Here is a 15,604-nt window from a genome sequence, read left to right on the forward strand (position 1 = left end):
GTTGTCCTCTGCTTATGATGTCACAAATTTACATACAGGTGTTAATGAACAAAACAGGTTTACACATGACCCAAAACAGTCTGGAGTCAAAAATATTAACAAATAGTTATAAACAATTTGCAGTTGATCTTAACACTTAAGATAGTGTCTGATTAATTGGCAATCAGTGAAAAGTACTTTTCCCACCAAATCACATTTTATATTAAAGGTGTCTACCATTTGATGCAAAGTAATTTTCTAATTTCTTATGTGAAAAAGTGAAGACACAATGAAGTATTAAAAAAAATCAAAAATATTTTCCCCCTGTGCTATCTAACCCAGCTCTACCCACAGGCTTCCTTTTGTATGCTCTTAAAAGAGGAGCTAGAGGATTTTGGCAGGGTGCTCGCTGGCAGCCTCTGTTGAACATCTGGCCATCAGCAGATTGTGTTAATCTATGTGCTGCAGAAAAATCCTCTTTATGCTTGAGAGGCGAATGGCACCCGAGCTGAACAGTGACAAAGATTGCCTTTAGCTGTGGCACAATGAAAAGAAATTAACAACCTTAATGATTCTATAATCATATTCTATCCATCATGGCCAAACTGTTGGGGCCACAGTACACCGCTGGAGTCAACTCAATATGTGTCAGCTGACTGATTCACCACTGTTTTACATGCAAGTCTTGAGTACAGTAAGTGGTCACAATTTTTCATTCAGATTCATTCAAAATGAGCCTTAGCTTCTTACACAGGGAAATAAACAAAACAGAAGGAATGTGTTGTGCAGGATAACATTTACTACAGGGCCACAGGTGCTGGGATCTTGTGCAGTGAATGTCAAATGGCCAACATGACTGCAAAGGTTGACTAACAAAAGAAACTCACTTGACCTGATAACTGAAAGTAAGGTCCAACCATACCTCTTTGCTATTTGATTACTACAGCTATCAAACTGCAAGACGCAGCTCACAGTAATCACAGTAATTTTATGTTTAGGCATGTCTGGAGCAAAATACCTTTAAACATGGCTGCTATTTCTTTGAACACAAGGAGTTACTCATGTCAGCAAAATACATGGCTATGTTTACTGTAATTTGAAAGTGACACACCAAGCCTGAGATATTGAGGGGGGCGGGCAGGAGATGAGGGCGCCGTACCATATGTGTTGGAGATTGAGCATGAAAAATGGCATGTGAACTGAATCCACATACCCACATTTTTCTTTCTTTATAAAAAGAACCCCAATGGCAATGCTCGGGGAATAGCCTAGAAATAAGCCTCATCTCTCCCTTTCCTCCTCTTGCGCTGTCTCTCTGTCCATCAGCTGTGTTATCCTCTCACGGTGCCTGCTTTCACTTTTTGCAGCCTGTCACCACCTAGTAAAAGAGATCTTTATCATTCCAGAGAGGCTTGCAGTCCGCCACCACCGGCTCTCAGGTACACTTTACCCCCATTGGGTTTAAGTCACCTGAGGCAAACATACAGAGGGCAGCCCAAGGTTGCACTAATGCCTTACATGTCTTCTTAACCCCAAATCTGCAGATGATGGTGTCGAGGGCAAGAGGGAGGCAGGTGGCCAGGCGCAGGACTCCAAGGAATACTGTGCCTCAGATAAGGACATTGTGGAGGTGGTGAGGACTGAGTATGTGTATACGCGGCCTCCACCCTGGTCCGATGTGCTGCCTACCATCCACATCATCACCCCCACATACAGCCGTCCGGTACAGAAGGCGGAGCTCACACGGCTGGCTAATACCTTCCTCCATGTTCCCAACCTGCACTGGATCCTGGTGGAGGACTCTCAAAGGAGAACGCCTCTTGTAACGCGGCTCCTCCGGGAAACAGGGCTCAACTACACCCACCTCAATGTCGAGACGCCCAGGAACTATAAGCTGCGGGGTGATACCCGGGATCCCAGAATTCCCAGGGGGACCATGCAGAGGAATCTGGCCCTGCGGTGGCTGAGGGAGACCTTCAACGCTAACAGCAGCCAAGCTGGAATTGTCTACTTTGCTGACGACGACAACACATACAGCCTGGAGCTGTTTGAGGAGGTTAGTTAACAACATGACTCCTGCTTTCCTCATCAACATCACTTAAGTGCATAAAACAAACACACACAGTGCACACATATGTGGTTCAGCTCATCACATGTAAATATGTCACTGTTGCTCTGATTTACAAACAACTGCATAAGGGCTCTTAACTGAAAATGTTCATCGCCCTGAATGAAATTGTACGATAGAAATTGCTTATTTATTTATTCAACTTTGACAATCAAAGGCACTATCATTAAAATATGGCTATTTAATAACATCTGGTTGCAGATGTATTTAAATAAAACTTTCTCTTTTTAAGGAAAATTTATGTTCAGATTTCACTTGAGTGAGCAAAGGGTGACTCTGGTGAGGTGGTGCCACACCACTCCAGCTAGGAGAACATGCTAAAAATACACATCTTTCATCTATATAAGGTATTTTAGTTGTGTGTAAACTGACAGATAGCATGACAAGATACAATTAGAGTGATGTTTTATCTCGAGAATGTGTTCTGTATCTCAAGACAGCATTCTGGTGTGTGCATGTTTTGCTGTGTTACATAAAAAGAAAGTACTAGCTTGCATGTACATGTAGCTGATTAGCTAATTTGTAGTTTTCTTTAAGGATATGTTCACTATTTTTCAAATCTGTCTTAAAACAATAGCGAGGTATCCATATGAACATTGAAGGAGGAGGTTCATTCCTAATCATTCCTCCTGTTCATAATCAATATGTTTAAATTAACAATGGATTAAATGACTATTATTATGTAGAAGGGGTCGTTTGTGACAAACCCACAGAGAATTATCATTCACCCAGCCAAGCACCAAACAGCAGACAGACAAAGTTGGCAACTAGCTGGTGAACATCATGGATCATTTAGCAGCTTATTTTCCCCCTGAAGTTGGTGAAGAACAAAAGCAGAGCTACAGAAGAAGGAGAGTGAATATTGGACATTCGCCCGATGGGCAGAGACACGACTCTAAATAAATGATAACGTTGCTCTTGTTGGATGAGTATATGGCAAATGTTTGCTAAGAAGTTCGCTATGCCAACTTTTTAAGGTAAAAGACGTTAGTGTTGTTCTCACAACTTGTTTCTGCTGCCCCAAGGTGGCCAAAAAACTCTGTATCTTACATTAAAACATTCTTGTGAATTCCACTGTAACTACAGATTCTTACCATCTCTAACCTTAATATAACTAATTTCAACTTTAGACATAAACCTAACCATCTAAAGGCTTATACTTAAATGTAGCTTAATTTAATTGTCTTTCTAAACCATACCTTCCTGTTTGGTGAGCTATCACACCACTACTGCCCATATTCAACAAATAGCCTATGGTGTCAACTGTGCATTTTTCAGACTCAGAACCACTTTCCACCTTCCAAATGCTGCATCACCGATGTCCACTTCAGTTTTAGAAAAGCAAACCACGTGCGCAGTGGATGGTGAGTGATTCAGGGGGCCTGGGAGAGTGAACCATTCCCTGCAAAAAACACAGAGGCGGATGGTTCTGCCTGCTTAGAAAGCTTAAAAGCTCGACTAACAGAGGAGTGATTGTCATCGATCAGGAAAGCCACAAATCAGCAAACCCACAGTGATATATTAGCATCAATTTGTGAAAATATGTCTGACTGCACTTTTAAATAGGCTGTAGGAAAAGGTAAGGTGGACAAAATAATATATTGTGTCTCTGAATTTTTATTGTAAGATATTAACAAGCAAATGCAACCTGAATTCAATATTAAGTGTGTATTAGAAACATATTACAACAGCAGTATATTATACCACTCTGCCCAGCTATGTACTGTATTGTAAGCATCTGTGTTGTGTTACTGAACAATAAATTCTCAGTTACTTGAAGCATTTTTTTAGCTCTTAACAAGCATAGTCAGGGATCCGGAGCTAGTGGAGAGAAGTTTGGGCATGTAATCAGTACATCTCAGGCCATCCATCTTGACATCAGTTGAATTACCTGAGCGGACACGGTCTAGGTCCTCTGAGTATTAGCCTCAAATCTTGTTAGTAGTGCAGATGGGGTCCGTAGTAAATGGAGCGCTGGGTATTGACGGGGCCTGTCATTACCTTTCTCTGGGAATCAGGCGAAGTGCTCCGTCTCCCTCAGAGGCCCTCCATCACCTCCAACAGGCCTATTTATGGGCCAGAGTAACGGCCCTGAGGGGGAGAGAGAGAGCGAGGCAAGAGACAGACAGAAAAAGAGCGAGAGAAAAAGACAACGCGACAGCCAGATAGACAGAAAGCTGAGAGTTGACTGCAACTACTACCTATATAGTTTGCTGACACCATTATAAAAACTCAATAGTTTGCTGACACCACAGCAAATATTCAGTTTCTCCACAGCTTGAAAACAAATAGGCGCAGAAGTAACTCCTCCAGTGTGGAGACGAGGTTGAAAGAGTGATGTGTGCTGCTCCATGCACTTAAAATAGGTCAATTGTTTTCTCCTGGTTAATCCAAAATGAAGTATTCTTAGACTTTAAGCTATATAATTAATTTCTTCCAGTCTCGCAATAAATGAAAATCTAACTAAGAAAATATCAGTAAATATAAATAGTGCTAATTATGTGCAAACAAGCTGTGGACATTAAAGCAAATATAATAGTAATAAAGGAAAATAGTCAAAACCACCAATAAACGCTCACTATTGTTAAATATCTAAAATCAGGTAAGATGTTTTTTGTAGGTCATTACCTACAAAAAAAATCATTAACAGTCAATTTGTTATGCTACAAAATTACAACAATAAAAGTATTCTACTGTAGTTTTCATACAAGATGAACAGAAAGTAGCTTGAAAATAACTTTAAATACTGTACATGCATAGATGGTTGTACGGTAACATGTTTAAGCTGAACCTAATTAATTTATCAAGAAGTCTAAAGTGATCCTTCCATATAATAATGATAATTAATAGGTTTTAGGTTAACAGCTTGTGACACTGCATACAGGTTGTGAAAGCTCTTGACTAAGAACATCACCAATTTGCGCTGCCACTAGCATGTAGAATCAGGAGCAGCTTCACAGACAGGAAACACTGCGATGATTCAGTGTATCTATAAAACAATCTGTTCCAGTTGAGTTGTGACCTTTTACCATTATTAGCATGTAAACCTATATCTAAAAAGATATAAATGCACATTATTCATGTTTCAGCTTTTCAAGTTATATTTCAACCAATTAATGTTTCGCCTAAAAGACGATGAAGAAAAAGGTCAAAGTTAAACACTCAAATCTGCAATATTCAGAAATGAATGTAACAAGCCTAAAATTAGGTGCCATTCAAGAGACTACATTATTAACTGCGAAACGCACTTCTTCCACTTCTGCGACAGCGGCAGTGATGCACAGAGCAGCAGCAGTTCACCTGACAGTATACTTCAGATCATGTAACACAAGCCTGCAGAGGGGAAAATAACATACTGACTTGAATCATCAATCTTGTAATTGCACTTATATCCCATCTGCTGCCGGAGAAGCTGAAGTAACACTGCTATTGTATTCATACCCACAATATGAACACAGTCTCAGCCTCTTTCCAGCAGTTACCATCACTGACTTATATATGTTGTCTTTTATTAAATGCACACTTTTTTTTAGGTCATGTCTTAATGAAAATCAAAAAATGTTATGAAAAATTAATTTTCCTCAGTTAAAGTACATCCCTGGAAAGAACTGCATGAATTATTGAGGCTTGATAAAAATGTTTGTTTGCTTCCCGAACCAAAGTTATTTACTGTTTGGTGCTATTTTTTAACCAACCCTACATTAACTTAGTGTACTAATTGATATTAAAACTATATATATATATATATATATATATATATATATATATATATATATATATATATATATATATATATATATATATATGTATAGTGTAAAAGAAAACTGAATCACATGTTATCATTTGATGTATTTCTTCAATATATCATACATGTTTCAGACAGTGTTTAAGTTCAGTTTAGTGTTAGTTAGTGATTTCACACATGTTCTAAATTCCTCTGTGCTATATCTATTCTAAACTTAGTTCTTTGCTGTGTAAGATGAGGCAGTTGTGTGTTTAACAGTTAAGTCTATTCTGTTATACCCTTACCTGAGCCAGTGATAAGATAAACTGTAGTTATGTAGATGTTTATGTGTAAAACTGATAAGCTTTAGAGGATAGTGTGGTTTGTCCTTAATTTAATATAGTAGTGATGTTATGATGTCATAGATGTCATATATGGTCGTGAAGAAAGACTGTTCCTAGGTTATCTGAACTTTTGACTTATGTTTCTATCTGAGGGTTGGTTGCTGACCTGTAAGGTTAGTAAACAGATGTCATAAATTCTGTACAAGTAGTATTTAAGGGACTGGTTAAGTGCCAACCTTTCAGACAAAGAAAAGATAGCTAGGTGGTATGTATCTTTGTCTCCAGAACTATGATGCATTATACTTCTGATTGTATTATTTGATTACATTATTTCATAACCTGACAATGCTCTCTTGTGTGTTTATTGAGTGATCAGCAATTTCCCATTACAATAGCTTATATAATACCCTGCCCTTCTTTATGTTCAAAAGACACTTAATTTGTAATTTAGATCAACAACTGGCTGTTTGCAATGTAAACTGTGATATCCATCAGCTTTATTTAGCTTATTATGAGCTGTATAAATACATTTTAATTGAGACAATTTAAATAATTAATTGGAAGTTAAGTCAGGATCCTAAAACCTAAACAACTGCAGCATTTTTCTGATTGGACAGAATCTTCTGATGGTTGTAGTGGGTGACAATTCAATTTTGTTTCATCTTCTCTGCATCCTGATTAATGTACCTGGTTGCTTGTCTTCTTTCCGCTTTCACAATTTGGGGATTTCTTTTCTTTCTATTTTTACTCTGACTTTTCTGAGACACAGCCACTTCGTCTCTGTAGGTTTCTCACTACTGTAAATGAAGCAAGAAACAGCTTAAATGCACACATACTGTAGTCATGCAAACATATTACAGTAAAAGGGAACAAGAAAAACACATAATATTTGCCAGAGTGGGGCAAGAAAATCTTGGTTGCGTTTTCATTTGCTTGGCTGCCAGCAGAAGAGAGATTTGTGCTGTTTTACTCTGGCTGATATCCCCACCAGAGGCAGCAGGCGGAACACTCATTTTCACATTTTCAGTATAGATGGGAAAGTGACAAGCTTCTTTTGACATTGCCTGCAGAAAGCCTGATTTGTGCTTTCTTTTGATTTAAGGCGTACATACAGTATATCTATGAGGAAAGCTGGCAGGATGGGTTAGTAGCTGGATTCAGATGTGACCTGGCAACAGCTGAGACAACCTTGGGCAATGTACTTAGTGGCGCTCCTCAGCATCCAACAGCAGTTTAGTGAAGTATAGCCAGATATAAATATGGGAAACAGTATGAGAGTAAAGCAGGACATTGACAAAATGACATGTAGTTAGAAAAAGAATGCGATGAGAGATGGTTTTGGCCATAAAATATACATGTGACCCTGTGTTTAAAATTATAGTAGCACAATCACAAGGATGCATGCATGAAAGCACACATTCTCTCTTCCACCATTAACACCCAGAGCTCATTAAGACAGAACATCCTGTCAAATCTTATCTGGGTGCTTGGCACTGTCGTTTTCCCTAAAGCTCAAATCCATGGATTCCCATAAGCCTCCAGCACGCTTCATGCTGTTCAAACTCTGCTGCTCTCTGATCCCCCGAACTGACCACAGAGCAGCCTGTGAGATCACACGCCGATCCAACGCAGCAGCTCATATGCAAAGGACATGTGATTTTCAGAAACACATATTTGAAAATGAAAAAATATACACATGCAAACACACTTGCACATAGAAATGTTCTGTGTATATGCAAGCATTCTTCTAGATACCGTACATGCAGATTCATTTTAAATAGAGCTTCCATAAGATAGTACCAGCATCATTATTTCTGCTGCATTGAGTTTCTAAACCTTCCTCTTCCCTCATTATAAAAACTTACCTTTTATGACTGCAGCAGCTCTTGCTAGAATGGAAAAGACTCACTGAGAGGCAGACAAAGAAAAGGGCGGCGAGATCGTTTGATGCTGGAAGATTAAAGGACAAAATAAATAATTTTTTTTTTTAAAAAGGATAGTGCTCTACCTTAAAGAATCTCCTCAGCCAACCGGTGACTAACACCACTTGTTCTAATGGGCAGGCTCCTTCAAACTCTCACGGCACTGTCTGTGTTAACTCCCATTAAAGATGGTTGTGGCACCCCATTAGCCAAATGGTTAATGCACCACATGACTGCAACGTCCCTGGTTCGATTCCAGCCAGGGACCTTTGTTGCATGTCATACTCATCTCTCTCTCCCCTTGTTTCCTGTCTGCCTCTTCACTGCTATATATAAAGGCAAACATGCCAAAAAAAGAGAAGATGGTTGTGGCTAATTATCTCATTGTAAGGCAGCTGTTGAACAATGTGTGTGTGATCTGCCTTCATCTAACAATGTGTCAGTGGCACATGGCACAATGGCTCGGTCAATATTCACCATCTTTCAAAATGAATAATAGCAGCAGCTTTAAAACCCTCCGTCCGTGCGCTGCTGTAGCGCTGGCAGCCGATGCTCTAATACTGTGTCTCACTGTCATGTACGCTTTTCTCAGATGACTAATTCTCTGTCTTCCCTCTTCCATTTCTCTTCTCGACTGTCCTCTCGCTAGATGAGATCGACTCGGAAAGTTTCAGTATGGCCTGTGGCCTTTGTGGGTGGCTTGCGGTACGAGTCCCCCAAGGTCAATGCGGCTGGGAAGGTTTACGGCTGGAAGACGGTGTTCGACCCCCATCGGCCCTTTGCCATCGACATGGCCGGCTTTGCCATCAACCTGAGGCTCATCCTCTTCAAGCCACAGGCATATTTTAAGCTTCGCGGGGTGAAGGGAGGGTACCAGGAGAGTAGTTTGCTCCGGGAACTTGTCACACTCAACGACCTGGAGCCTAAAGCAGCCAATTGCACTAAGGTAATTCCCCCCTTTTTTAACTTTTACTTCTCATAAGCTGCTTAACTTGAGCTTTTAGTAGTTAAGGGATTTGCTAAACTGTTTATGATAGTAAAAACTGCAGATGAGGGAATTTAAGCTGCTGCAACACACCAATACTATGACCTGCAGTGAAAGAAACTTGAAGAGGTGGTTGGTTTGGTATTTTGTTAAATGTAACTTCAACAGATATTCAGCTTCAGAGTTGAAATCAGGCCCCTTAACTGAATGTCACCTTAGCAACAGAGAGAATTATCTTTTCATGTTATATAATAGAAAGTTGTATAACTTTTGCTACCAACACCATAATAGGCACATTGTCTTGATGATGTAAGGTGCTATTCATTCACAAAAACACAAATGAAGATGTGAGAAACTGTATCTTTGCATTTAAATCAATAAAGTGGGAGAAAGTACTTCCAATGGAATGAGGCCATGAATCTTTCAGAGGATCCAATGGCATCGACACCACAAAACTTTCATTATGATAAGAGTTTGTTGTTTGGTAGCAGCAAACTTTCTTTGATCAATAATCAGGAACAGGGAGTGTCAGTTTTTGATGCCTCAAACTTATCCATGAGGCAACCAGTTTGCACTTCTTCATCCTCCTTCGCATTCCAAGTCCAGTGTTCCTGTTCAACACATACTACGAGAAAGTGCTTGTTTTTGGCAGAAATCCCATGAAAACATGAGCATTTTCTAATGATCAGAATGTAAATGAGTGTAAATTTATTGCTGAAAAGTTGGATATCATTGATTATATTTCTTTCACTGTCCACGTGCACTTCTGCCCACACACACACACACACACACATGTGGTTGAATGAGAGGCTTGAGGGTTAAGCAGCAGCAACACTCTTGTCCGTGCCCACTTCACCATTCCTGCTTACGGCCCTTGGTCTGGGTCACTTCACTAAGCCTCTCTCTGGTCAAAGAGGAGTCAGCCAGAGGGCTTTAGCTTGCCATTATCTACACCGCAATCACCCCTAGACACACACGCACAGAAACACACACACACAAAAAGTGAGACACAGAGAGGGTAAAGGATGGGAGGAGAGAGAGAGATACTTTTAGCCAGCTTTTTCTCCTGCTCTCCCCCAGCCATTCAGAGGGGTAAATGAAAAGAGGGGATTCAGGGAACGGCTGAGAGAGCGGAATTGGAGTTGGGGGAATGGGGAGGTAGGGACGTCACACTGATTACAGATGAGCGCAGGGACAGACAGAAGGGGTGGGAGAGAAACAGGAAGAAAAAATGGAAAGTCGTGCATGGGCATCTCTCTTCCTCATAATCTACCACTTCAGATGCGAGCGTGACTATTAACCTCCCCCTACACCTGAGCAAAGAGGGAGTGGGCTCCTGGCACATCTCAAACACGCCCTATGCATAATTCATGGCCAGCGCCGTGGTGAGATGAAAGGAAGGAGGGCTCCAACACAGAGACGACCAGGGAAAATGAGCTTCACACTTTTTTTTTTCTCTCCCCTTTTCCCCTTGCCATCCTTTTCCTGGATGTTTGTCCGGTCTCTGGGGCCAAATCAACCCAGTCTGAAGGCTCGATAGCACAATAGCATACCCGGGAAAAACGTGCTGTTTTATGTGCAGAGAACTATAGTGCTACCGCCAAGACAAAAGCTCATACATACCATGTCTAAACATTTTTAGTTGAAGGTAGCCATTATCCTATGGTCAGAAGAGGGCTTTACACAGGCCAAACTGCGAGAGCTGTATCATATTTGTAAGATAACACATTCCTGTGATCCCTCTTCAGTCCCATCTAATGTAGGGTTCATGCTCAAGTAGCTCTTTACACATAGACAGGCCCTGTGGTGGTCTCTGTACTGTTTGAGCTATAACTGGAATTGAATGTTTTGAAGAACATGAAGCAGAGTGGGGGCTGAAAGGGAGAGCGGACTCTGAATGAGTGCATTAAGAGAACAGCATGTTACTAATGTTGCTGTTGTTTGTTCCTGTGCATTTTTTCTCACCAGATCCTCGTTTGGCACACAAGAACGGAGAAACCTGTCCTTGTAAACGAGGGGAAAAAGGGATTCACAGACCCCAACGTGGAAATTTGACCATTGCCCCCTCACCCCCAGACCACAGTAAGTAACAATGTTAAAGAAACATCAGAAATACCCTCCATTACTGAGCCGAACTCTCTTTTCACCCTCAAAATATTTCCTTCCTGAATGAAAAGGATTTAGTAGAGGAACTGAAAATGTGATGATCATTTTCGCCTAGTCTCAGCTAGTTAGACCAGGTGTTGTACATTTCTTTTTTAATATGCTTTCTGTTAAGGTGCAATTACAGCAGCTGTGAAATAAACAGGTTCAATTAGCTTAAATGAAGCATTAGCGCTCCTTCTCAGCATATCTTAATCCTTTCTATTGCAGGTGGTTGGCCTTGGACCTGCAGAGGGAAAAACGGCGGAGTCTCTTGATAAGTGCAACCAGCGCTCATGTCTTAATCATCAGAAAAAAAGAAGGGGGGCCTTTGAAGGGGGATTTAATCCTCTTGACTGAATCTGATATTTTTAAAATATGGACTGAAACAGTACAAATGTATCATATTAAAGCACAGATTAGTAAGACGTGGCGGTTATTCGTCATGTCCGCAATTTGAGTGCAGAGGAGACGACATGAAGGATGCCTCACAGGGTCGGTTTGTGTGGACATGACCTGTACCTTCACGGTACAGTGGCCCGCTGGGGACAACCTATCAAAAGAGACAGCACAATATGAAAAGCAAACAGCCAGCGGACTCAACCAAACAAGTTTGAGCAGGTTAAAGAATATCCTTCACCTCAGAAACGGTACACGGTACAAGAGAGAAATTCCTCTAGGATTTAAGGACACGAACTTCATCATCAGCCTGGAGGAAAACATGATTACAAGGACAAATATGTCTCATGTATTTTACCTTGAACAAACAAACATGGCAAGGGAAGGAATGTTCTTTTGATAACTATGAAATGTTTGCTTTAATTTAATTTAATTGGTTTGGGTGTTTTACAAGCACTTGACTTGCTAGTTCAATACTACTGACTCTTACCCACATTTACTCTTGGGTTATCATTGTTCATTTTATAGTGTCATTATAACTCATGCATTTAAGCCAGCCCGTACACTTGAAGAGACTGCTGTTCCGAGACGTATCACTTGTTGCGCTAGGGAGCTGAAACGTACAGTACATGTAAACATAAAAATCCTAACACTACTTCTTCTTAGCACTTAAAAATACACAAATCATGTTCCTTTATGGCAACATGTGTAAATAGTAATTCAACATGAGAACAATCAGAAGGATTAATGACAAATTTTTGACAAAAAGCATTGTAATTACTGTATTTATATGTTAAAAAAAAGTCTCTTCTCTCTCCTCCCTGGTTAATTCATCACAATGACACACAACAAGGCACAGATTCACTCTAGGTTCAACACATGGAAAGAAAAATAGCACATCACCAGTTTAATTTGGTAATAGAAGTTCCAGTTTGTGACACATTCATAACACCTGGACAAGAAAGTCAAATTAGCTATATGGCACATTCACAGTTGCTGACCCCCCCCCTCCCCAATCCCACTGTGAGTGTCACTTTTGAAGTCATTTTAGTAAGTTGATATTTCCCCTTGTCTATGCACGTTCATATATGTACACAAGCCAACGGTTAACAAGGGTCAGCTGTGTGCAAGTATATAAAAGAGTAGGATGAAATGGTATCAAAAGTATCATGTCAGACGCAATAGATAAATCCCAAGAATTTGGTTTTACGAGGCTTGTCAATCCCTCTCCTCTTACTATGATGTGAGGGAGACAGAAATTCCCCAACACATCTGTTGATTTTCAACACAACTCTCCATCGAACAGCTGGTGTAAGTTTTGATTAATATATTAAAATAATTTATGCATGGCCCCAAATATTTGGTTTTTTATAAAAACTATAGCTGCCACTTACAAAATGGTATAATACTGTACATGCTACTCTGAAGTGACAGCAGGCTAAAGAAAAGCACAACGAAAATAAAAAGTCAATCTTATTTTTGCTAATAATTTGGTAGTTTATATCAACACATCTTCAGGATTGTGGACTGTTGGTATCTCGTGTTTTCTTTTTGTGTTAGTATCCATCCACTGTACATTAACTGGATCATAGAAGGGAGTAACTACACCTCCGACGATAGACATCAGTAGCTATGACGCTGTACGGCTGAACACTGTAACAAAGTTATTCTACACCTCTTATAATAGATTCTCTCCCCCTACTTGATTACTTGATAAATCATCCATCTAGTGCAATACACAGTGGTGGTTCTTATCTAACATTGCCCAGCAGAAGTAGCCCCCCTCCCGTCAACACACACACACACATACACACACACACACACACACCTGCAGCACGAAAACTTACAAAGATGTTACAGCCTATCTGGCTCATCACCTGGAGAAACCGTGTTATTACATATTTCGCTTGGAATATGATAAGATACAGGTCTTTCAATTTGTTCTATTCTTCAACTTGTCTCCCATTATTTATTAAAAATCAAATTTAATATATTTATTTATGTATTTATTTCAACTGTGGATGTGCAATTGAATTATAGCACTGTTTGCCCTTAAATATGTACTTTACAGCTGCTCTCTACAACAGCATGCCCACATACAGTACATTATACATGGATTATCATAAAATCAAAAATAGGTTATCAATACCAACAGGCAGACATATATCTTCTTCTTTATGGCACTGCTGTTGATCTAAGTTCTGCTTGAGTGGTCGTTATCAGCTTTTCATATGAATTAATGATTAAATCCACCTGAAATTAATTTAGCGCTATAATAAATTGATACTTGTAATCCAAAACAGGAAAAATGCCAGTGTAAGAATTAAATTGAACACTATCCTTTAAAAATGGCATAAATGGATTTCATTTTATGCTAATAGGATTTCCTGAAATTGATTATGTGAGTACATTATTTGCTTTTCAAATGAAACTCAATTCCTGCTCTCATCTGCTAAATGTTGCTCTTGTAAAGATGCAGGCAAACTAAAAAAAAACAGACCGAAACAGATCCGCATGTGGTTGGACTGGTTAAATAAGATTCTGTGATGTGACTCTCTGGTGTGTCCTGAAGCAGCATCACACAAAAGTTCAAAGGGCCTCACCTTGAAAGTGATGTTTGTCTGACATGAGATTTGATTTTTTTCTGACTCCAACAAAGTGACGTATCAAGCAATATCTAATGCTCATAAAGAATTAGTCTTATAGAACCTACCTATACATCAACTATAGCAGTACAGGTTATTCAGTATTTAAAGTCAGTTAATGAGCATTACCCTCTGAGGGCTTCTGTAAGGCACAATACACTTGACACACAAGTCCTCCCTTTTCCTCATCTTCACCGTCATCTTCCAGCCTCATGTGAATCACATTTTATGCATGTGACTCTTAAGGTTGTTTATTTGCCACAGCAATTCTGTCTCAGAGAAAGATGTTAGTTTAATCAAGAGAAATAAACAACTGAGAAGAACCTCACCTGCTCCTGAGTTTTGTGTTCAATGGACGTATCTACACAGTGTTTCTGACACATTTGACCTGCAGGGTACATAAGCAGCAGCAGAGTGCCTTGCTAAATGGCACATTGATGAAAGCTTCATTATATAAAAGGTGAGGGATATTTCACAGTGAGTTCTGCAAAATGCATTTAATAAGATGACACTCAGTGAGTAAGAATATGAGTGAGAATGTTTCATCTTAAGTCATGTATAAATTGGTTGCTAGCTGTGACATAACTTTCAAAAATAACAGTTTGGGGAGCCAAACGATATCTTAAACCCACGTGCCAATCCTTGGTTAATGTAGATATGACTTTATTTTATTCAAATATGCACACACGGAGGAATAAGTGTGTTTAAAATGAGTGATATATTCAAATATGCTAACGTAACCAAAACCTGAACTGTCATTTAAATCTTCACAATTTACATAATTATAACAGCATTTCATCAAGTTTCAGGTCAGTTGCGTCAGTATTCCACTATGTTTTCTTACTCTTTAATCTAAATAGGTCATATGTTAAAGAGCTAACATTACTTTTCTCCAGTTGTTCAGTTAGCTAAACAGCAGTTACACCAGGTCAGACTTGTCAACCATATTCCACAAATTGTTTTTCTCTTTAATCTTAACAGGTCATATATTAGCAAACTAACGTTACTTTTGGTCAGGTTGTTTAATTAGCTATGTAGCAGTTACACCAGGCAATTAGCCATTGTAGTTCAATATTTAGTAGCAACTGATCTCTATGTAATGCAATTTATTATGCAATTTGTTTGGTTATAACTAGGATAAGTTTGAACTTCTGAACAGTTGCTGCAACTGGCTCCAGGATTTCAGCACCACAGGAAACCTGATTACCCAACATTTTTAGGTTGCCTATGTATTATCTATTAGCTTGTACAATGTAATTTACCTAAATGAAGCCACTGCTTCACTGTGGCATTCAACTTTAAAGACAATTGTGATGATATTCAGGCTGGTTAGCAC

At 39.5% G+C, this 15,604-nt stretch overlaps 1 protein-coding gene and 1 long non-coding RNA gene across 7 annotated transcripts in view; one reads left to right on the forward strand and one right to left on the reverse strand.

Moving 5' to 3' along the window:
* The window catches only part of b3gat1a (beta-1,3-glucuronyltransferase 1 (glucuronosyltransferase P) a), an 88,843-nt gene extending 74,247 nt beyond the window's left edge, over positions 1–14,596 (forward strand). For 5 of the 6 annotated variants that reach the window (XM_067594240.1, XM_067594242.1, XM_067594238.1 and 2 more), the window contains exons 5-9: positions 1,347–1,418; positions 1,524–2,035; positions 8,747–9,043; positions 11,051–11,164; positions 11,456–14,596. In XM_067594240.1, coding sequence (XP_067450341.1) covers positions 1,347–1,418; positions 1,524–2,035; positions 8,747–9,043; positions 11,051–11,137 — 968 coding nt within the window. In that variant the 3' untranslated portion in view covers positions 11,138–11,164; positions 11,456–14,596. The remainder of the gene's footprint in view (positions 1–1,346; positions 1,419–1,523; positions 2,036–8,746; positions 9,044–11,050; positions 11,165–11,455) is intronic. The other variant, XM_067594243.1, reaches the window with a different exon arrangement.
* Positions 3,018–8,739, reverse strand: LOC137185834 (uncharacterized). The gene is made up of 3 exons (XR_010928924.1): positions 6,863–8,739; positions 3,999–4,198; positions 3,018–3,509 (listed from the first exon to the last, which is right to left on the reverse strand). It is a non-coding gene; the product is annotated as an uncharacterized lncRNA (long non-coding RNA).
* Positions 14,597–15,604: the final 1,008 nt, after the last annotated feature.

This window comes from Thunnus thynnus, chromosome 7, assembly GCF_963924715.1.
Source record: "Thunnus thynnus chromosome 7, fThuThy2.1, whole genome shotgun sequence".
In the NCBI taxonomy this organism is placed as follows: Eukaryota; Metazoa; Chordata; class Actinopteri; order Scombriformes; family Scombridae; genus Thunnus; species Thunnus thynnus.